At 43.4% G+C, this 23,028-nt stretch overlaps 1 protein-coding gene and 1 long non-coding RNA gene across 3 annotated transcripts in view; one reads left to right on the top strand and one right to left on the bottom strand.

The window, feature by feature from the left end:
- Window positions 1-23,028, top strand: part of ZNF592 (zinc finger protein 592) — a 40,617-nt gene that overhangs the window by 15,521 nt on the left and 2,068 nt on the right. For both annotated transcript variants that reach the window (XM_014890006.2, XM_088172279.1), the window contains exons 3-8: window positions 3,987-4,165; window positions 8,475-8,651; window positions 9,431-9,590; window positions 17,130-17,408; window positions 18,448-18,560; window positions 21,947-22,082. In XM_014890006.2, coding sequence (XP_014745492.1) covers window positions 3,987-4,165; window positions 8,475-8,651; window positions 9,431-9,590; window positions 17,130-17,408; window positions 18,448-18,560; window positions 21,947-22,082 — 1,044 coding nt within the window. The remainder of the gene's footprint in view (window positions 1-3,986; window positions 4,166-8,474; window positions 8,652-9,430; window positions 9,591-17,129; window positions 17,409-18,447; window positions 18,561-21,946; window positions 22,083-23,028) is intronic.
- Window positions 11,621-15,589, bottom strand: LOC148222205 (uncharacterized). Its single transcript, XR_015806446.1, has 2 exons — window positions 15,017-15,589; window positions 11,621-14,329 (listed from the first exon to the last, which is right to left on the bottom strand). It is a non-coding gene; the product is annotated as an uncharacterized LOC148222205 (long non-coding RNA).

Here is a 23,028-nt window from a genome sequence, read left to right on the forward strand (position 1 = left end):
ATTCTTTAAAACATTAACAATCTGAAAATACAATTTCTCTTCCCCTATCACTGTTTACTTTTGAGTCCTTAGTAATTTTTTTTTTTTTTGGCTTGTGAATCTTTTTCCTAGCCCTGGTTTAGCCCTGGTTCCATGCCATAAGGTTGGTGCCTAAGTGTTTATAACTGAAGCTCCATGATGATCATGTCAAGGTGAACCCTCGTAGTCTTGGGGCAGCTCTTAAGTAGATGTGGACTTCATCACCATCACTTAACTCTGGAACAGCAAAGAGACTAAAACTTCTGGAATGTTTCTTTGCTCATGCCAATTCCCTTTCCACAGGCACTGTCTGGGGCAAAAACGTGTGTTACCATAAATGCCCTGATTTGCAAACACCTCTGTGGCTGCAGGGTTGGGTTTAACAGACAAACTTTTTTTGAGTGGTATATTTTTTCAATGTGCACTATATCTCAGTGAATATTTAAATTTTTTCCCCTTTTGAAGAAGCTAATAAGTAAAAATGGGAATCAGTTCAAGTATTCCAAAATGGCTGAGCTTCTGAGCATTTGTCTGTGTGTGAATGTGACTTGTGGAAGAAAAGCCCAAATGAAATGTGGCAGGCAAACCAGAATTAAAGAAAATTTGTAATAAATAACTCTTGATTAAAGCGTAGGCTATGGGAGTATATGAAAAACACAGACGTTACACAACTCAAGCCTGTTCTGGTAACATGTTTTAGAAATAACTGACTAATGAATGTCTCAAATTACTGCCAGACTTCTTTGAAAAGTCATGGAAAACTAGGAGAGAGATAAAAATGTGACATCTGGAACCAAGTTACAATTTCTCATATGAAACAGAAGAGCTGCAAAAGGAAGAGCCACTCTGTGTCCAAGACTAAGCATTTGGTGGGGAGCCCAGCGTGGCCGCACATTGGCTTCTGACAAGCGCAGCAGCTCCTGGTGCAAAAGGGATGAGCAGAACCTCCTGTAATCCTCCTGGGTAGGATGTCTGGCCTCGTGTCTTCTGCAGGTGTTGAGAAAAGGTTGAGCAGGAAGATACCAGCTATGGTTTTTTTTCCATTGCTGGAACCTTCCTCAGCTCTAGTATGTTCCTTGCTTGGTTCATTTTATTACCCTCAGCCCTGCATGTTCTTTTTGCTGCCAGCCCTCATGGTCAGCCCTTATATATAACATGCTGAGCTACTGGGCTATGATCATCAATCTTTGCTGTGTAACTTTCCCAGATACTTTGAGGTTATTTTGAAGAGCCCAAATGCCAGCAGAATTTCCTGGGGACCTTGCTCTGTCAAAGGACTGCTTAATCTTTTCTTCTAACCACTTACTTATTCAAGTAAACTCAATCTCCTATGTGGTGGTACCTTAGTTTCCTCAAAATCCTGTAGTGAAGTATTTTGCAAAGCTGTTTATGAAATCCAGATAGCCTGACCTATTGCAGCTTAGATCTTCCTTACCCATGTGGTTGTTGACTCCTCTAGGGAGCCTGGATTGTTCCATGTGGCCAGAAGGGAGAAGCTACATTAACTTTTCCCAAGTCCAGAAGTAATGCTGCTTAAGGATGAGAGTTTCCTTATTTTTGTCTCATCTCTCTTCTTTGTCTACGTACTGCCCAATGTCTTGACTCTTCACAAGACAGTCTGCATTTGGAAGCTTGGGCTGATTTATGTCCCCCCTGTGGTGTGTGGTGTCAGTGTAGGAATCCTTCTAGCTCCTTCCATAGTGTCCGCAGGAGCAATTAATTAATTTAGCCTTATCCTCACTGAGTCTTGCTTTTTATTCCCATATCATGTGTCTACACTTTCTGGCAGGCTTTGTGCCAGGTGTAAAATAAATAACCACAATTTTGGTGCCTCTTGCTCACAGTCCCCAAACTTTTCTGCCCTATGTTGCCATAGTTTTAGTCCCTGTGGAGCCTTTCACATAATGCAGGAGGTGACAGGAGCTAGCTGCTTCTCTGACATCCCCAGACAGCAGTGCCCAGGCGTGGAGCTCATCAAATACAGAGTGGTTTTGGAATATTTTAGATCTAGGACAAGAACACACAGCGTCGTGAAAATTCAGGTTTCCAACACGTGCTGATTGATTTTGGGAGCAGTGGGTATGACATGTGGAGGAGGAAGAGTCAAACTGACTTAAAATCAAAACTGAATTGGCTTTGACAAGGCAGGATCTGGAGAGTGTGTTTCTCACTGCATTACTAGGGCAAAGGTACTTTCAGTTTGTGGTTGTGCTGACTCTGCCTTACATACTAGTTGAGGTCATAACAAGAAGAGTCCCATTTTAACAATGCCAGGGAGATAAAGTTTTCATTGCAAATCTCAATCCAGTTAGAAAAGAATGTCTTAACCACAATTAAACTGCTTTTACATATTACTTACTGCTCTTACTCACTACGAATTTACTGCTTATTACTTACTTCTTGCTTTTACCTGGGGATTTGAGTGTGCATTGGAGAATTAAGGGTCCTGCTCAACTTCTTGCAGAGAGATCCTGGGAGTTTTTCTATTTCTCATTTTCCCATTCCCGTGGCCCATTTTCACTGTTTGTCTTTGCTGAAATTAGAGGACTTCTGCAGCATTTGAAATGTTCTTGAGTTTCCTTTAATTGCACATGGGGTGTGTACATGGAGGTCCTGCCATGTGGTTTTTCCACTCATTTCTCTCCTTCCTGGAGAAGCTGTTTCTCCCCTAAACTTAAGTTGTGTCATATCTCAGATTGCATTGAAGCTTTTCCTGTATTTGGCAATTTCTGCAGTTTTCACTTTTGAGTGGCTAATTTTTTATTCCTTTCAACCCCATGAACCTTTCAGGTTTGTCATTTTATTGTAAGTGATGCTTTCTCTTACCTGCAGGGGTTTTGACAGATCCCTGGTGGATGTTATGTAGTGGAACATCACAGAGGTGCTGCATGAAATAGCAATGATACAGAAAAGGGAGTTAATTAATTTTTGTCAGATTTAGGGGCTTCTGTCCCATGTTTCTACCCTGGCTGCCAGCAGTTAAGTCCACAGAAATTATTTAGTTAAATTAATTGATTTGATAATCCATAATTAGCTGCGTGCTGTTGTTAAGTCAGAGGAGTGATTTTGCATGGGATGATAAATGTCAGAAGACAGTTTTTGCTCTTGGAGGGCTCTGAGTGGGCTGGGATCTGCTCCAGCTCTACTCCTGCTCAGGCATCCAGTAATGTGCATCCTACAGAGGACAAGTAGCTGCTCCTGGGCTTTGAAGGAGTACAGAGTTGAGACGTCTGTGAAAGGGAGCAGAGGTTTGACGACTGTTGAAAATGGGATGATACATCCACATAAAAACTTTACATGTCAAGTAAATTATGCTTCTGTAAAGAGGTTTTGATAGTCAGCGTAAGTGTAAAAATGGATTTCATTATGGATGAAACAGGGAGAGAAAGAGGCTTTACATTATTGTTAGTCATCATGAAGTTTCTGTAAGGGAAACACATTGTTTGTGGTCTTGGAAAGTTCAAATTTCATCTGATACAAAGAAATTTTGCTAGAGACACAGCAGTGGTTTTGATGGGGAAGGTGCACGTCAGGACTGCACTGCCTTCAGCAGCAAATGTTTGGAGTCAGGCTATAATTTTCCTTTTTCGTGACATTTGGGTGTGACGTGGGCGCTTCTTGAGAAAAGGGCTCTCCTCAAGTCAGGAAATGAAAGTGCTCAGCATTCAGGACATCATCAGAGCTAAGAGGTGAAAGAGTTTGCATTCCCTTTTTTTTATGGGGGAAAAAAGGAAAAAAACTATTGAAGATACGGTTTTAATATGGAACTTTTATTTGGAATGGTTAACTGTGGAAGATGTTGGGAAAAGATGATAAGGAGACTAGTTAAAGAGCTTTGTGGAGTTGATGCTGCTTCTAGAGGAGCATGCCTGTTCTTCCTTTAAACCTGGAAGTTTTCTAGGGTGAATTTGGGGGGAAAAAAGCCCCAAGTAGAGAACAACTAACTAATATAACCTTTCTTCCATCAGACCTGTCAAGTGTGCCAGATGATGCTGCCCAACCAGTGCAGTTACTGTGCCCACCAGAGGATCCACGCTCACAAGTCCCCGTACTGCTGCCCTGAGTGTGGAGCCGTGTGCCGCTCCGCCTACTTCCAGACCCATGTCAAGGAGAACTGCCTGCACTACTCCCGCAAAGTTGGCTTCAGGTGTGTGCAGCTCAGGCTCCCTGGGAAGCTGGGATTTAGAGCTCTGCAATTTGGTTGTGCTTGTGAGGTTGTGGCTGTTCCTGTCCTGGCTGTCCTCCCTCCCAGTTTGTTTTGTGTGCCTTCTCACTGGAGGAGACAAACACACACACACAAAGAACGTCCTTGACTTAGGATAAGCACAACTTAGCAAAAAACAAAATATCAGTGTATTACCAATGTTATTCTGAATCCAAAACACATCACTATAGCAGCTACTGAGAAGAAATTAACTCTGTTCCGTCTGAAACCAGGACACCTATCTCTGGAAGTGTTCAAGGCCAGGTTGAACAGGGCTTGAAGCAACCTGGTATAATGGAGGGTGTCCCTGCCCATGGTAGGGAGTGGATGGGATGAGTTTTAAATCCCTTTCAACCCAAAACATTCCATGACTGTGAACTGTGTCTTACTTACAGCAGAAATGAAAGTGGATGTAGCTGGAGCCTGGCATGGTTTTCTGCATGAGAAAACACATTTGAAATGGGAAATAATTACTAACTGGATTTAAGGGAGGTTTCTGAGAGCAGACATTATTTTGGGGTGTCTTTGAGCTGAAAAGCTCTTGTATTGAATTCATGTTGCAGCTGGATGTCTCAGGATTGATACAGCAAAAAGATTGCAGATCTTAATCCTGTAAATCTCCATAAGTCTTTAATTTATACTTATGTCAGTTGTAATGGGCTGAGGATGTATGCCTTTATAACAAGGGCATAGATTATTTCCTTCTGTGCCACTGCAACTCTCCACACATTTCTCATGAGTTGAGTCAGGTGGAGAAGGCTCCCAAGGTTCTGGATGTAGTATGATGTCTTTTCTCCAACTAAATTTCTCACTCTAGTAAGATGTTACTCTTCCCTACGAGTCTTCCCTCCTTGGCGTATTTAGATCAGCCAAGCTGCAGCACAGCTCTTAACACATGATGATTTGCTTGGGAGATGAGACTGGGTGATCTTTTGAGTTTCCTTAAAGTTCTGGTTTTTTTCTTGCTTGCAATTAAATACTCTGAGATTTCAAACAAACAGGGCAATTTCTGCTCTTGGAGATGTTCTTTTAAGATGTCTGCAAGTTCAGGAAACTCTGCTGTGTGGTTTGGTCTGAATCATACTGAGGTTTTCAAGGGCTTTTTCTTTCAACTGTCAAGACAAGAGGCACATAACAAACTGATTCCGAGTTTAATTATATACAGATAAGGATTTTTAATGTGGGATCTGATTTGAGGAGACCCAGCCCACAACAAAGAATTAATTCCATCACATATTAAATGGCTGTGACACTGGGGCTGTTTGAAAATGAGTTAATCTGGGAAGGAGGAAAGCTGGAGGAAAAAAATGTTTTCCCTGAGATGGAAAAATGAAAATGGAGATATCAGAAAATTAACTTGGGTTGGTGCAGTTCTTGGGACTTCAGAATGCTGGGAATCCAGCAACGAGAACTTCTATCTGTCTACAGATGTCATTAGCAGATGCCTACTGTCTGTGCCAGGGACATTAATGAAGATCTAAACAAAGGCAAAGCTCACAAATTATACTTAAGGATTTTTTAGCTTTGCCCGGCTTCTGTAAAAGCTGAATTTCTTTAACTTCTCCTCTAATTTACATCTCATGAAGCTCATCTGTGAAAGCTGAGTTCACTAGACTGGTCAACGTCTGGCTGTGCCATCCTTGTTATCCTGCCTGTCTCTGCTGCAGGGCTGATGTCACTGACATTGTTGAAAACAGAAGAGATAATTTTGGTAGCAGAACCATATCTAGATTATCTGTGGCATCTGCCCTATAGTCATGGACTGACTTCATTCTTTTCTTTCACATTTCTTACTTGCAGAGCTGAAAAGCTGAGGAATTCTTTAAATCCTTCCTGAGATCACCTTGAGTTTCACTGCTTTTCTTTAGGCCCCTATTTTTCTTGAATTTCTGGAGCACAGATTTGGTTTTGTGATAAGTCCTTATTCTGTCTCCTTTTCTGCTCATATCCCTATGCTTTCAATTAAATTTGGGGTATGGTTGTTTTATTTGGAGTTGAGTTCATGGCTAGTGATTGCACTGAAAATGAGAATGGTCTTCTACAGTTAAAAATGAAACTCAGCAAGATTGTCCTTAATGCTCCTTTCTACTTGGCTCCAAGTGTCATCTTTCACACTTTTTCCAAGTCCCTTCCAGCTGTCCCCACCAATTTGGGACTCGTTTTTCTGCTTGGTGTCATTTGGAGAATTGAGGGGCTGGAAAGTGATGGTGTAGTAAGAGTTCTGAGGTTTAAGACAACATCTTGTAGCTGTTAGCTCCTCTCACAGGATGCTTTCCAAGACTTCTAGCCAACCCTCCTTACTCTCAGGGATCCAACAGTGCTGGGGATGATAGCAGGATTTGCAACTTGCAGGAATTACATGGCAAACCCCTTGACATCCTCTATCCACTTTGTTCAGCTAAATAGTTTATCAGACCTTGTCTTTCTGGCACTGGGATTCTTAATTTCGACGTGGCTGTTGTTTAGACTTCCATCTACTGTAAATTAAATTAACCTCTGATCATTTGACCCTGAGTTAGTGCTTGTTTCATTCCTCATTCTAAATGAAGTACTTTAAGCATCAGGCAGAACCATCTCTTTTTAGTTCAGGGAGTATTTGTGGAGGAAGCCCGTTAGATATTCCTGGATGTCCCAGCCATTCCTTACTGCCATGATTAGTATTTGCTCTTCCATTTATACTTGGGGAATTTATTCTTCCATAATAACCTGGTTCCTGGTATAACTGTACTAGAAAGTCTCTCTCCGCCTGTCTCATGTGGTTGAAAATCAGGCTTGAAGGCAGAACTACCCCAGCAGAATGTCTTCATGCTTCTCCAAAGGTGACACCAGCTTCTGTCACTGCTTCCCTCTCAAAATTTAAGAAAACAGCAATTTTGTGTTTTCTTAAAAGTGTGGGGGAGAGGATTTGGCTCTTTCAGGCTGGCTTCTGCCTAATGATCTTTTGAAGTGCAACTTCAAAGCCTGGGCTTGTTTCCTAAACGCTGTTGGGAGGCTGGTTCAGAGGGAAGGATATTTCAGAAGCTTGTTTGTTTTTGATACGGGCTTGGAGCTGCTCCAATGCACGATAGCTGGGGTCCATCTGTGCCAGCAGTGCTGAGCACATGTCCCTGAACAGCACTGTGGACAGACACAGCCCTCAGGGAAAGGAGGGAAATCAAGGGAAAACCTCTTTATAAAGTGAGAAGGTTATCCCTTGTGCATCTCTGATATCCCACGAATACAAGGTTGGTCTCTGCATTGCCAGGCTGGGCTCCCCTGCATAACATCTGTACATGCAGTGCAGGCTTAAGCAGAGTTCCACTGGTGTCATTTTGATGGAATATCCTTGGGGGAGGCTGTTCTAGTCCCAGATCAGCAAAGGTGCAGCTATGGGATGGCAAACCCTGTGGCTGGTGTGCTTGGGACAGGTGGCTGCATCCTCACATGCCCTTGTAAGTTGGAGTATGGCACCTCTAAGAGCTCAGCAGGCAGATCTGGGGAGGAGTGTTAAAGTTAAATGAAGTCAGGCTGCTGATTGTTGCCATCTTGTGGGAATATTAGGCAAGACCTGTTACAGGTGTGTGTCTGGAGGAGAGGCAGGCTGGGAACAGTGAGGTGGCCCTGCTCTCCTCTTGGCCTTGTTTTCAGCTGCTAAGAAGAATCCTTTACTGCTTCTCCCTCTCTCTTCCCTGAGCACCCAGACAGCCCTTCCAGACAAGCACTTTCTAGGCAGCACCTGTATCTAAATGATTTTAATGAGCTGTGTCAGTTCCTTGGGTGTTTCTATTGCTGTTTTCAGTATCTTTGCTCTTGCTGTTGTGATTTTCTGGAGCTCAATGGAGTCGCAATTGCTGAATATTTCCGACTGGATATTCTTTCTCTTTATTTTGTGCTGGGGACTAACTGGTATTTATGCTGCTTTTTGCCACAGAGAGATCGCATCAGGTACTTTTACTTGTGCCTTATGTGGGAATTGGCTTTCACAGGTATAGGGCTGGCATTCTGTTGAACCACATCTTTACTCTTTTTTGGATTGTTTTAGTCTCTGAAGATTTTATAGATGTTGTTTGCTTGTTGCTAACGTTTAGCTGTGAGTTCTGCCCAGAATTCCTGTATCATATTCCTCCTTGACTCTTCCACATTAATATGCAAGAGATTGAACTGACTGAATCAGTGACCCACGACAGCCTAGTCCTTCCATCTGTGCCATTCCACAGCTGTGATGGAAGTGGTGCTGTGGCTGTAACTCAGCTCTTTGTTATGCCTCCTCCAGGTGCATTCATTGTGGAGTTGTCTTCATGACCCTTGCCATGCTCAAAGTGCACATCCACGAGAAACATTGTGAAGTCTTCCACAAGTGTTCTTTTTGCCCGAAGGCCTTCAAGTCTGCCGACAGCACCATAGCTCATGTGGCCAGCCAGCACTCAACAGAGCCTCACAAGACTACTCAGTAAGTGTTTTGGCTTTATCTCTTCTCCTTCACTGGGTGGCTCCAGGATTCCCCCTTTCCCTCACAGTTTTCTCTATTTTTGGTTTTTGTCCTTGTATAAGATGATCTGCTGCTTTGTCTGCCAGCAGGGGTCTGTTCCAAACCAGAGCACACCTTGGTACAAACACGGTCTTCTGGGTAGGAGGAGAGGACTTTGGTCAGGCAAGAGCTAAACATCCATAAAAGGAACGTAATTACCACCTCTTTGTCCAGCGGGACCTCCAGTTACACCTTTTAGTAGATGGCTCCAGGACAACTGCTGTATGTGGCACTCGAAGGGAAGAGGAGAGTTATCCCAAGCAGTGTTGGCCCCAAAAATCACTAGAGAGAAGCCTCCTGATTTTTCCACTCTGTAGCTTATCTCTCCAAGGCTTGAGCTAATGTCAAAAACCTGTGCTTTAAGGGTGGAACTTTGGAAAGGTGGGATTGAAAGCCATGTGTAGCTGGCTGGTATGCTTTGTGTTTGCTCCCATCTGTCCGTGCTCACACACACAGAGTTACACATACGCATAGAAGTAAACTTATTTTTAGCAAGCTGTGGTATGTGCCTGAGGCATTTTGATGTTCTTCCCAGTTGAGTTACTGGTTCAGTTGTCCACGTGGGTGTGTGTTGAAAATACATGGAGGGCACAGCTCTCCTCAGAAGTCCATCCCTTTTGGAGTTGCTGAGAAACGAGTAGACTTTTTACATTGTCTTCTTGAGGCAGAGAGACTGAATTTACTTTCTTTAATTGTTTAAGGGTGATCTACAAATGCTCTTGTGAGATGGTCTTTAACAAGAAGAAGCTGCTCCAAGAGCACTTCCAGCAGAACACCAGCAAGTTGTTAGTGGGAGTGTTTAAGTGCCCACAATGTCAGCTGGTGTATATGCAGAAGCAGCAGCTAATGCAGCATGTTAAGGTAGGTAACTCTCTCCCTTACTGGTGCACAATCTTATCTTTTGAGTTCACAGAGAATTTACATCAACCATGTGAGGCAAGTGGTTCAAGAAGTGGAAGATTCTTGAGGAATATCTTAGCAGAAAATATAGACTACAGTGATTCACAGGATGCGGAAATGTCAGTGGAGTGGTTTGTGTTTGTTGGTCTTAATGCAGGCCGTTCCTCTCATCTAGATGCATTTTAGCTGTATGACAAAAATTTGTTTTTACAGGTAAATCTCTTTGATTTTTAACTCTTCTACTTTCATATAACCACAGAATCACAGATTGGTTTGGGTTGGAAGGGACCTTAAAGCCCATCTCATTCTACCCCCTGCAGGGACACCTTGACTGTCCTAAGTTGCTCTGGGTGCTGTCCAGTGTGTTCTTGAGCACTTCCAGAGATGGGGAGTCCCCATTCACTTAAACTCAAAGAAAGTAATTAAATTCATGTGGCTGCTTTTTCTTTAGTTGGGAGACAGGAACAATTATTCTCTGCCCACAGTGTTACTGAATTTATATAGTGCAAGCTGAATCTGTGGTTTTGGGTGCTCACCTGGAGAGCTTTGGCCCCTTTGCAGCTGCCTCAGAGGGAGGTTTAACAGCCTGATTCCCTGCTGCTCTGAACCACACCAGACTGCAAGAGGGGACTGAAAGAGGCAGAAGTGATTGCCCTGGAGGTAGCAGCCCTTACAGGTCTGATTATCCCATAAATGTAACAGGGCTACATTTTTCTATTTTCTTACTTAGGATGTTTTTATGTTCAGCATCTAACAACACTCCACAAAAATCCTCTCAGAAGATTTCTCAGTGGCATTCTGAAGAAAGATCTTGCAGTCTTCTTTCCCTTTGATGAGGAAAAAAAAAAAGGCGGTTTTTTTTTAATCGGTGACTTTATTTTGTTTATACTGACACTGAGAAGGCTAGAAGATTTGTTAGCTCATTCCTGAAAGCAAAACCCATTCAAACCTCCTTCTTTGCTCTCTCCCGTATGCCTGTAATTTGCAAATCTGGACGTGCTTTGCATGCAGTAATGAGTTACAGTTTGAAGCCTTACTGTGAAGTCAGTGTTAGCTAATCTTGGTGCAGTATAGCTAGGAAAATAGAGTTGAGAATAAGGCTAGTGTTACTGCGCTCGGTACTTGCCGGATGTCGGGGGAGGGGTCAGAAAGAGAACACGGCACTCTCCTGAGCTCACTCAAGGACATCAGGGTCCGTTTATGCATGGAGGCTGCCTTTTATAGGGGCTTCACAATTCACGCCCCAACCATATCATTGGTTGAGGTCTCGGTGCCGCCCAGCTCCTTTGGCCAATCATATGTGTGCAGCCTAGGTGGAACCTGATTGGATGAATATCCACTCAGGGGCTGGCCCATGGCACTGAGCCAGGCTGCCATGGCAACCGCCTATTACAAGCAACTTGTAGTGCAAAAATTGCCCTTTCCTTTTTTATTAAACTTGCAAACCACTTTCTGTTACCTTCTGCAAGAGCCCCTTGCAAACAGGGTGGCAGATGACATAGGTCTAATTTTGAGATGTTTCTCACTGGAGCTGCAGCATTCATGTCTGAGGAGCTGTTAGGCAAGAACTGTTAATCACAGGCTCAGTGTTTAGCAGTTACAAGTTAAAACAACTTTAAAAACAAGAAACAATTTAACTCAAAATCATTTGTGCACCTTGAACGAAACTAGTAAGGTAAACTTATGCTTTACTATCTCCCAGGATCTGCTAAGAATTTTGATTTCCCTGTGAGGTTTGAGGAACCTCTTCTGGATGAGGCCTCCCTGTTTATCTCAAAGGAAAATGTTTTGGTTTTGCAAGGCCAAATTAACTGGTCAAAAACGACTTGCTGTTATTTTTGAATAGTAATGCCTGGAGTTTATGGTATATCTTGTTGATCAGTCAGGCTCTTGGCTTGATCAGGGCAAGAACTTGGCTGGGAAAGGTTTTCCATCCTTAACTCTATGAACAAGAAAACATGCAACCTTTTAAAATGAAAATATAGAAGCAGTTTGTAATCAAATAAAATCCTTTTATGAACGTTCACTTCAGGAGTCATAGATTTCTGTGAGGTAGGTAAACAGGTTGTTACAATCATTGTAGTGATAGAAAATAGTTTATAATGACTGTGTCCTGGGACTTTTCTAAGACTCTCAAATGATTTAGTGTATAGAGAGCTTTAGCTTGCTGTGTGTGGTCTCACCATTCATTCCTCTTTTCTGTTTTTCAAGTTTACATTTTAAAGTGTTATGTGCTCTTTCTACTATGGCTTGTCCTGTTGCTAATTTGGGGATACCAGTGTGGTGTGACACACGCCAGAGCTGTAGGAAATGTCTTGTTTTTTGTGCTATGTATCTGCTCTGGCATTTCCCTCTGTGATGAAACTTGGTAAATTTGTGTGACTCCTAATGTGTGAGATATAATAAGGGCAAGTTCTAGATGAAAATGATTTTATAGACATTGTAAACAGAAATGACTGTTAAAAAACTCTGCAATTGAAGTTTGCTAATGAGACACCCTTTTACTAAATTAGTCTTTGTATGTTTGCTTTTCTGAACTTTAAATGTTAGAATAAGCAAGGTCTTTGAGTTTTTCATGTTGATTGTGTATGATGCTTGCCGAGTGCCTAAGAACAAAATCAATACATGTTCTACCATAAATCCTAGTACATATCCAACAAACCATAGTCCATATTTGCAACATTGGTGTAATATCGTCACAGTAACTGCAAAAAAATTGGTTAACAAAGAGGCATTATCTGAATTAATTTCGGTTTTAGCACATGTAAGCAACAATAACAAACATTGCACTACAAACCCTAAGACATATTTAGCAAACTGCAATCAATATTTGTAGCACTGCCATGACATCTCCACTGTAACTGCAAAAGAACTGGTTAACAAAGATAGTATTAGCTTACTAAGGTTTGAAGTATGAAAAGTATGAAAGTATTGGCAGAGTTAAAGTAGAGGCAGGCACGGCAGCTGTAGGGCTCTGCTGAAGGTGAGCACTGCTGTCTGTATAGGGTAGAACTTGGTATTACTTTTGTCTGCATTGCCTTGGCCAGCATTGCTAAGTTCTTTGGTTTGCCTCCTCACTGCCCACAGGCAGGGAGCTGCCAAAGTCCTGCCGCACTCACCGAAAGGATGGGCTGCCCTCTGTTGCTGTATGTTAGCTTTTCTATATGCTTGGTGACATCTTTTCAGCGTGGGTTGTTCAGTACCACTTCTATGGAGCCACACTCTTAACAATCCTCCCCCTGCTGCTTTTCGCTCAGCAGGGCCATTGCAGGGGCTTTTCCCATGCTCCAATCCTCGGTCTTGGTGTGGGGGCAGGTGCTTGTGGGCCCCCCCCGGGTGGCTGGTTTTTGTGTGGCTGGGGTTGTTTTAGAGTGCCATGCAGTTGCAGGCATCCTTTTGTAGATCTGTGCACCCCTCCCCTGCCGCTCCTGCTGCCACAGCTTAGCAGAAGACATGTGGAAAGGGGACTGGCTGCTAGAAATGCCTCCCCTGGCTCCCACCGACGCTGTGTGGCATAGGGCTGCATGGGCCCTCTCTTGCAATTGAATCAGGGAATTGAAGGCCTCCTCCCACTGCCCTGATAAACTTACAGTTGTCAGTTGGAGGTGTAGTAAGGCTCGGAGGTGTGGTCTAAGGCTTGGCTTTGGAGCTCGCCTGCTTGGTCTCAGGAGGAGGTGGTAATGATTCTCTCACCTTTTGTTGGACGTTCACAGGATTGGCTGTGGCAATATTGTGTTTCTCAGGAGGACAATGGCTCTGGCTTTCTCTGTTGGTATCCCTTGCATCCCTTGTCGGTATATAATCCAGGGAGAACTATAACTGCAGCAGGGGCGGTGCACTCAGGACAACGGCATTGATTTTCCTGGGCATTGCGTTTCAAGGATTTCCTGGTGATACATTTCCCACTCCTGCCCATGGAGGCTGGGTCAAGGACAGAGCCACACTCCCCAGAGGTTGGGCCAGGGATGGAGCTATGGCCCACAGATGAGGTGCAGCTTCTCTTGTCTTGCCAGTGGCCATGTGCTCACCACCATCTTGGGTGACCATGTCCAAAGCACGTGGTGGCTGTCTTCTTGGGGCTCTTCTGCAGGCTGTCTCTGTGGTGCGTTACTGGACACAGAGCCTAAAAATTACTCTTTCAGCTACAGCATGGGGAGTGTTGGAGCGATCTCCATGTGGTCCCGTCCTGCAGAGCAGGGCACCATGCCATGCTTACCCAAAGCAGCAGCATGGGCTGTGCAGGCTATTGTGGTCTCACAGCAGCAGGGCATGGTCCTGGCGCAGCCATGGCCAGCTGAAGCTGGTGTGGGGGGGCGGGTATAGAGAAATGGTCAGGCTGCTCCTGTGGCCTCACACAACTGCAAAGTGCTTAACCAGCATCCTGTCCCTGCCTGAAAGGGTCTTTTGCTTCTGTGTGGGGTTTCACAGCCATTTGTGTCTTCTCTGCACATCTTCCTCCCCCTTTCATTATTTAATTGTTTTAGTAAGTTCAGGACGATCCTCCATGGTTTTATAACATTGATGGGCTACATTGCCATCTCCCAGGTTAATAAGTCTAAGGGGTTCCCTTCGGATACATCTATGTCTTGGTTTGCAAAGCAGCATGTAACCAAAAATAGGTTTTCTATCACCATCTGTTGAAACCAGGTGGGGCAGTGATCTTTATCTCCAGAGGGGGATATCTTCTGTTAATGGACCATCTGTTAAAACCAAGTGGGGCAGTGTTTTTTATCTTTTCCACAACCCATCCTTCCTCCAGGGAGATATCTTCTGTTAATGGGCCATTGAGTCCTACTGCACAACTGATAAATTACATCATCCCATTGGGAGATGCTCTACCCAGGGGGAGGAGCCAAGCATTTCCTGCCCAGATAAAATCTGAGATTTGGAACATCAGAGTCAGCCTTTTTCCAGTGGATTCCAGAGGAAAACCGACCCCTTTACATCATCACTGGAGCTTTGGAGGAAAACTGCACCTTCTACAGGAGCACTGCTTCAATAGAACCACATCTGTCACTCCAGGAGTACTGCAGCCTCCATTTAATGGGACTGCTACCAACACCCTGACTGACTGACAGGGTGTCAGGTTATATTCTAACTGTCAGTGTTTGGAGTGTTTTTGTATTACTGTATTTTTTTCCCTAGTAAAGAACTGTCATTCCTATTCCTATATCTTTGCATGAGAGTTCCTTAATTTCAAAATTATAATAATTTGGAGGGAGGGGGTTTACATTGTCCATTTCAAGAGAGGCTTCTGCCTTTCTTAACAAACACCTGTCTTTCAAACCAAGACAATCTAGTTCGTGGCTTTCACACCACATGAGCAGGGCTAGTAAAGCCCACTCATTGTAATTAATCCCTCTTTTTTTAAGAAAGAAAGTCCATACCTTCAGAATGGGGTATTCTGGTGTAGAAACCCACGCTCCCATGGTCCTGATGGTGGTTCCAATCCTCTTGAGGGTTTCTGGAATCATGCGGCAGCTCTACCGTCTATCGCCATCACAGCAAAATCCTGCTGCCTTGGTTGTATCGTACTGAATCTGCCATCTTTCCAGCTGTCTCTTGGCTATTCCCACCGACTCTGCCATCTTTCCAGCTGTCTCTGCAGCAGATTCTGCCGCTCCTCTGCCTTCCCACAAATCCACAGTATATAAAGTGATGGAGTCTGTATTCTCACACGGGGTACCGCTTGTAACCATAGTCGTTACCTTGTGGTGTTTGCTACGACGTGGTGGGGGGAAGAGTCAGAGAGAGACTAGGGCACACTCCTGAGCTCACTCAAGGACATCAGGGTCCGTTTATTCATGGAGGCTGCCTTTGATAGGGACTTCACAATTCACGCCCCAACCATATCATTGGTTGAGGTCTCGGTGCCGCCCAGCTCCTTTGGCCAATCATATGTGTGCAGCCTAGGTGGAACCTGATTGGATGAATATCCACTCAGGGGCTGGCCCATGGCACTGAGCCAGGCTGCCATGGCAACCGCCTATTACAAGCAGCTTGCACTGTGACAGCTAGGATCGATCTTCAAAGAGGTGTTCATCCCCAGGGCTAAGAAACTGGAGCTGAGATAGCTTGTGGTTCATTGTCAGATCCCATCCCAGGGACCTGCCTGCAGCAGTTTGTGCATCAGCACCTCGAGCTCTTCACCACAAAACTTTGTGTCTTAACCTCTGAGGTAATTGAAGGCTTTTTGGCTGTGGCAGGGTAGTAATTCCACTCCCCCATCTCATCTGAGATCACCTTCATGTGCTAGAGTTTTTAGGAGGTGCTGTCTACTGTGTGCCTACATGCAAAATAAAGAATCCTTGTGCCTCCTCATCTTCCTCAGGTTTAGAGCTTTGCAGAGCAGGAGTTAGCTCTGTTTCCTGGTATTGATTCTGCAGAGAAGTCACTTCATTTTTCCATGCTCCTCATTTATTTTACCCCAGTGGTGTAACAATGGAGTAATGGGCACTGAAACTCTCCAGAGATTTCCAGGTGGGGAGAAAGGTGATGTGTTAATGTTCTTGAGGAGCTGGCAGTGCCGTGGCTTCTGTGGTTATCAGCTGGGACAGGTGCAAAGCACGCAGACTTCTCAGTTGAGATCTTGTGTTTGGAGATTTGTTTGGTGTCTAACCCACAGAAAGACTTCCAAATGCCTGGGGCTTTCATGTGTTGAAACTTCACCCGTTATTAATTACTGTGCGCAATTAAACCTCTAAATTAGCCGTTTGTGTGGATGAACTGTTGTTCCTGGGGGAGTTTCTTGAGGTTTCTTTGGTATGTTGCTGTTTTACTTGCTTTTGCTTTCCCACAGCTCTTCATTTTTAGATTATTTTCCTTATGTACAATTTTCTTTGTTAAAATTATTTTCTGGGGGACTTTTGCATTTTGGCCTGTTGAATAACCAAAGAGCCTAGAGCCATATTCCTTATAAGGCTGGTTCCTGGCCTTATGCTTGGTCTTATATGTCAGCAGCAATGTATGGAACCATGAAAAATGTAAATATCAATAGATGGAGTGGAGTTGAAGGAAATAGATTTGGAGAAACTCAGTATTTTCTCCTCCCATCCCTTGGGCAATGATGAAGCAGCTTTGGAGCCCCCAGGATACCAGCAAACATTTCATTCGGACCTTACCAAAGCTCTGTGTTTTTAGAGCTTAGGTTCTTGAAATAATGGCAGTTGAAATTTCTCTTCCATTACATCTTCCCTGTTTAGCCAGAGTTCCCAGGGCTCATCCAAAATGCTAAAAAGGCAGCACCAAGGAATGGCTGTTGTCATGCAGGAAACAGGAGCTTCATGTTTCTTGGGAAGATCTCTTGTCGGGGAAAGCACTGCAGCAGCTTCTAGGAGAAATGGGAAAACCTACAGGAGCAAGACAGCAAGACATTGTTTGGCCCACTGGGGATTTAAATTATGTATTTAAATAGTAAATGGTATTTATTTATACATAAAGGTGTGAAATATGAATTACATGTAATTGTTACGTGCTTTTTCCACTATTACCGTTATACAGGGTGTTCATGGAGTCCCCCATAATCCTGAAGAGCTCTCAAACTTTCGGCAGAAGTCTGAGAAGGCTTCAAGGCACCAGGTTCATACCTCACCAAAGGAGCTTTTGGTAGCCAACGGGACTTCCCCCTCTCCTCTAACAAGGAAAGAGATGAGGGTGGAAAGGCATAATCCCGAATCCAAGTCCAGACTGAGAAGAACTGGTTGGATTTGCAAGGAATGTTCACAGTGGATCCCTGATCGGGAAACCTATGTGTCCCACATGAAGAGAAATCATGGAAGGGTAAGGACTTGAGTGAAATACTTGAGCTAGCAAACTGGGGAAGGGCACCAGTCTCGTGCATTCCAGGCCCCTTCGCAGAGCTGTTGTTACAAGAACTGCAAATCTCAGTTTTTTGTGTTTCATCCAAGTTCAAGCCTTGCCTTGCCTTGACCTACTTTTGTCAAGCTAAAGCCTTGTCATTTGCAGAACATGGCCAAGATATTGTGTGCAAACAGATTTCTCAGTAGTTTGGTATCAGGACTTCTTGTTTGATATCCTGAGTCACCCAGTCATGAATGGGAATCCAGATCATGGAGTTTGAGTCCTTCTAACTTGATTTGAGAAGGGCTGGGTTGTCCCACTTTATGATGTCCTCACTTCAAGAAAAGAAGGTGAGGACAGGCTGAGTGCTGGATTTTCCCTTTTGAATGTCACAGAAGTAGGAAATTGGCCAAATATTTCAGTTTAATACATATATGTATTCATTAAACAAGTCTAAGATTTTAACTGGAATGTGCATGCAGGTTACATAAAGGGCTGCAGGAAAATTTTGGAGGAGGCTGGTTACAGGACAGACTTTCTTAGAGGGATGTGGATATCATACGTGGATTACAGAAGGGCCTGTGTGATGCTTTTTAGCGTCTTGCCCTGTGCTGAATTACGAGGAGCGAGAAGGATAAGTGAACTTGTACTTAACTCGGGTCCTGCTGCCTTCTGGGGCTGAAAGAACCTTCCACTGAGTGAATTCTGCATGGGGTTCAGTAGAGAAATGAACCCACAGGAGAAGCCTATATGTAATTCCTAATTAAAACATCAATAAAATCAAGCATGTGCTTTTAGTAGTCCTGGTTTTATAAGATCAGTACTGGTATTATCCAACTGTTGGGCTGAATCTAAGTGAGATCTCAAAATCTCAGTGATTTCTATCAGCAGAATTACATATTATGTATGGGAATTTTTGCATCTGAGAGGTAATGTGCAGGTGAAGAGCATGGAATGAGAATCCAGTCAGTGCCTTCCATGTCCCTGCTGTTCAAAGCTGTTTCTCTTTTCCTACCAGTCCATGAAGAGATACCCCTGTCGCCAGTGTGAGCGCTCGTTCAACGCCTCCAACAGCCTGCGCAGACACATCCGCAATAACCATGACACAGCAAAGAAAGTCTACACTTGCTGGTACGTGCCCAGTGCCACTTTGCAAACTGCCTTTCAGCAGCAGTCTAATCCTTCAAGTTTGGAAGTTGTAATAACTCATGTCTGCTGCTCCTGTCTTCTCCAGACTGTAAGGTACTGAAGGAAAGTGAGGAGAAGATGTGTTAAACACGAGAGACTTAGTGGTTAAAATAAGACCTTGCTTTTGACCACACAGTGAATGTCTTTTGGAAGCGTAAGGGAAGGTGTGATTTGATATCTGCAGGTGATAAATGAGATTTACATTTTGCATCATTGTGAAACAGCCAATAAAATATTGGGCCAGTCTTTCACTGCTTTGTAATTGGTGTGGTCATGCATCACTCTTGTGCCTTCTCCTTGGGTGGAAAAGGTATGTAAAATCCTAATAACTGAACCAGATCTTGCCACTGCTTTAGAAGGGCAGAACTAACTGCACAGGCTACAGGGCAATAGAGAATTAATCTTGCTGGAATTGCTTGGGAAGTCACACCTCAAAGTTGGAAGATGGATCTGGAGACTTCAGATAAGTTATGGAAATAGTGGTGAATAAAAATCATTCCTGGTCAACATATTTAACTGTGGATGCAATTTCAGTTCAGGACAAAGCCCAGTGCTTAAGAATCTACATCTGTAATACTGCAGAGAAAGTTGTATGCTGAGTGACCATGCATAATTCCTTCCTGTCTCATTCAGACACATCCTTTTGAAACAGGATTAAAGCACATTTGGGTTGGAAAAGAAGTTTGCAGTGATGTAGGTTGGGGGATTTTTCCAATTTATCTAAAATTTTGGTTTAATGCAAGCATTTCTGACGTGTGTTGTCACTTCACTGCACCCAAGTTGCTAAAACCTCATCTGAAAAGTACATTCCTCAAGTACTCTTTGGACCTATCTAGTGAGCCACAACAGCTTTTAGTAAGTGGATACAGCATAGGCACTACCAATTGGAATACATTCCTGAGACATTTTTTCATCCAGGACTTCTAAACTTTCCATTTCTTGTAACTCCTCTGACTTGGAACCTCTGGAGGAAATTAAATACTGGCTCCTATTGTGTTTCATTCAGCTTTAAGTTTGTGGGTGATGGTCTTGGGTGTAATGCTCACCTGATCTGTGTAAATCTGTTCTCTCTGGATCAGTTGTTTTTCAAGTGGAATGTTTCAGGATCAAAATGAGCATAAGATGTTACTGGGAAGAAGGATTTGTGCAGAAATTCCTGACAGCCTAGGATATGCCAGCCTGCTGTGCATTACCTTGTTTCTTTTCAGAACACACAGCTGCAGATCCACTGGTTCACCCAAGGAGCAATGATTATGCTAGCAGAGGAAACACAGCTAGCAATCCAAGGAAATTGTGGTTGCATTTAATTCTCCATCTTGTAGTTGTTCTTTCTCAAAATCTGTTGAAGTTTTAATTGGACAGCAGTTGTGCTCTCTTCAATTATTGTTGTGGCAGACTCACTGAAATCACAGCACTATGCAAATGAAACATCTTCCTTTAAATGCTGTCCCAGCATCTCCAAGAGCTGCTCTTTGTTTGGATCTGAGGTCTCTTATGCTGTCTTCCATTTGATCCCTCTTAGATTGTAGAGCGCTGCTCTAAAAATCTTACCCTCCAGTCTCTGAATTCCTCCTTGACTCTTTTCAGCACTCTGTGAGGCATCACATGTCCACTGCTCCTCATTTCTTCTGGTGTCTCTTTTCTTTCTTCTTGTTTGGCATTTAGTATCACTCTCACCAGTTAGTCTCTTCAGAAGTTGTGATTCCTTAGCTTTATGTCACCCTCTTCTCCTGGGTTTCCATTTGAAACGTGAATAAAATCTGTCATGGATCTGATCTAACATGCTTGCTTGTAGGTGACCTTCCTCTGGCTTCTAACATTTCCAGCTGTGATTTCCCCTTTCTCCCTCTGCCCTGCTTAGGTCTCTGGCTTTGGATAAATTTGTAGGGAGAAATCAGTGATGAAGGACTTACTTGAACACCTTCCTGCCGTGCTTGTCACTGGAGTAATTCAGGTTAGACAAGCATCTTTCCCTGCTCACATGAAAAGAATTCTAAATTAGGGCAAATTGCAAAATATTGAGATGTATTGCGTATTTTCTTTCGTAATTCACTTGGTTATTGTTATAAGGTCTTACTCTTCTTTTCCAAGTCTTTAAGTGCAAAGTGTCTGAAACACTTGAATTTCAACGTTTTTTTTTGATAAATACCACTTAATAACGTCTCAGCTTTCCTCCACAAAGAAGAAAAATTCCATCATCATTAAATATTGATTTATCCTCTGAGCAATTCCTGTTAAAATCCAGAAGTGTTCAATGAGCATGTCTGCGTTTTCACATCATTGCTGACTGTTGCTTAATTTCCCTCTAGTTACTGGAAGATCAGTAGGAATCTTATTCTGTCTTTTTAGAAGATGTCTTTGTTACCCAGAGACACTTCAGCTCCTGTCTGTTGCCCTTAATCCCGTGCTGCCTCGGTCTCAGATACAATTAGGGCACTTCAGGGGACTCTGGTGTCACTTGTCCTTGCTCAGGTCCATGTGACCTTCACTGTGTTGTGCTGGCAAGCACCAGAACAGCATGGATACTCAATTTTGGCTTTCTCAATTTCTCAACTGCTAACAGAGCCCTCTGTGCACTTCTGGGGGGCTCTGGGGTTTATGTCTGCAAAGGCTGGCACTTAGTCCAGGAGATCTCAGTCATCCTGTAGCGAAGGTACAGATGACACATCTCCTTCACAGCTCTTTTTTGAGATGTCAGCCAGCTCTGTAGCAGCTCTCGTGTCCTGTCAGGTTCGAACATGAAGAGTTACATATAAGTGACATGTTCATGAGTGTTTCTGCCTAGATTGTTGGTAAAAAAGTTGGAATTTCAGCAGTTTGGTGAGAATTTTAAGTGTTATCACTGTGCTGTGGTACAGTCTGGTGGATGTAATGCTGGCTTTCCCTGGTACTTGAGAGTGCTGGGTGCAGGAGTGGGTTGTGCCACAGGTCTCCTAGGTGTCACACGAGTCACCAGCTCTCTCTGTGTAGTTCTCTCATCTCAGAGTCCGTTTTTGTTGTTCTTCCATATATTTTCCATCCTGATAATTTATCCTCTTTGGCACTGGTCACAGGATGCCTGATCCGCACTAGTCCCTATATTTATTTAGCACTGTTAAGAAGACATGCCTTACTCTCATTCACGACCACTGTGGCAAACTCCAAACTGTTCTAGATTTCTCTCAGGGTAATGTTTTATTATTAAAATGATGCTTTGCTGTGTATTTTGGTAATCTAATGGTCTAATCTAATCTAAATTACTCACCAGAGTCTGTCTCTAATGACACCTATTTGGCACAATACAAAGACCATATCATCTAATAAATTGTCTTCCTTTTTTTGTTTCCAAGGTACTGTACAGATGAAAATCAGACATTTCCTCAACCATTCATGCTGGAGAACCACATCAGCCTCATGCACGGCATCAAAAACCCAGACTTATCCCAGATGGCCAAAGCAAAAGCTCCAGAGAGAGACAGAGCAGAAGTAACTGATACCTATTTTCATGGAAAATTAAATGTGCAATTAAATGTACTTGGCGAGTAGCTGTTAATTTGGGTGTTACATCAAGCTGTGGCCTTGTGCCAGTCAAACCCTCCCATCCATAGGGTAGATTTCCTTCCCTCACTGAATTCCATCCAGCCTTTTTCCCTCTGGTAGGGTCAGGGCCAGCATTGCGAGCGCAGCTAAGCTGCAACAGGACAACGTGAATTTGCATCTTGCATTTCTCAAGATTTTCTTGCTGTGTTTTACTGGCATTTATTCAGTCTGTTTTGTAATTTAAGTTTATTATTTCCCTTGTTTTCCCTGGTACCCTGTCCATGAGCATGGCATATTTTTCTTCTTTCTCCCTTATTTTTTCTACTAGTTATAAAAGATTTATTTTCTGTTTCAAAATACTTGCTAGATCCGTTACCTCTGAGAACTGCATTTTTTTTAAGTAGGAATGTGTGATTTTGTATAGCAAATGTAACTGTTCTACTGATTTTGTTTTGGATTGGTTTGGAGTGGAGGGTTGTCTGCTTGGGCTTCTTTGCTCCATTTATTTTAAAAATACACATTTTGCATATCACTGCAGGGGCATACTTAAGTGAGTCATCCTCACGGGAGAAGAAGCTGCAGGATTCTAAGATAGAGGAGATAAGTTACTGAGAGATGACACTAAGACAGAATCTGAGTGGAGGGGAGAATGTTCAGAGTTAAATCTGAGGAGCATTGTCTGGGCTAATGACCACCTCTGTGTCCCTCAGCTGGCCCTCTTCTGTGGGCTCCTCCTTCCCACACCAAAGTCTAAGTTGTTCCTACACCAAACCAAATTTTTACCTTGAGAGGTCATGGCTGCCCCATCTCTGAAAGTGTCCAAGGCTAGGCTGGACATGGCTTGGAGCAACCTGGTCTAGTGGGAGGTGTCCCTGCCCATGGCAAGGGGTGG

The sequence above is a fragment of the Sturnus vulgaris genome, chromosome 13, assembly GCF_052056855.1.
Source record: "Sturnus vulgaris isolate bStuVul1 chromosome 13, bStuVul1.hap1, whole genome shotgun sequence".
Lineage (NCBI taxonomy): Eukaryota > Metazoa > Chordata > Aves > Passeriformes > Sturnidae > Sturnus > Sturnus vulgaris.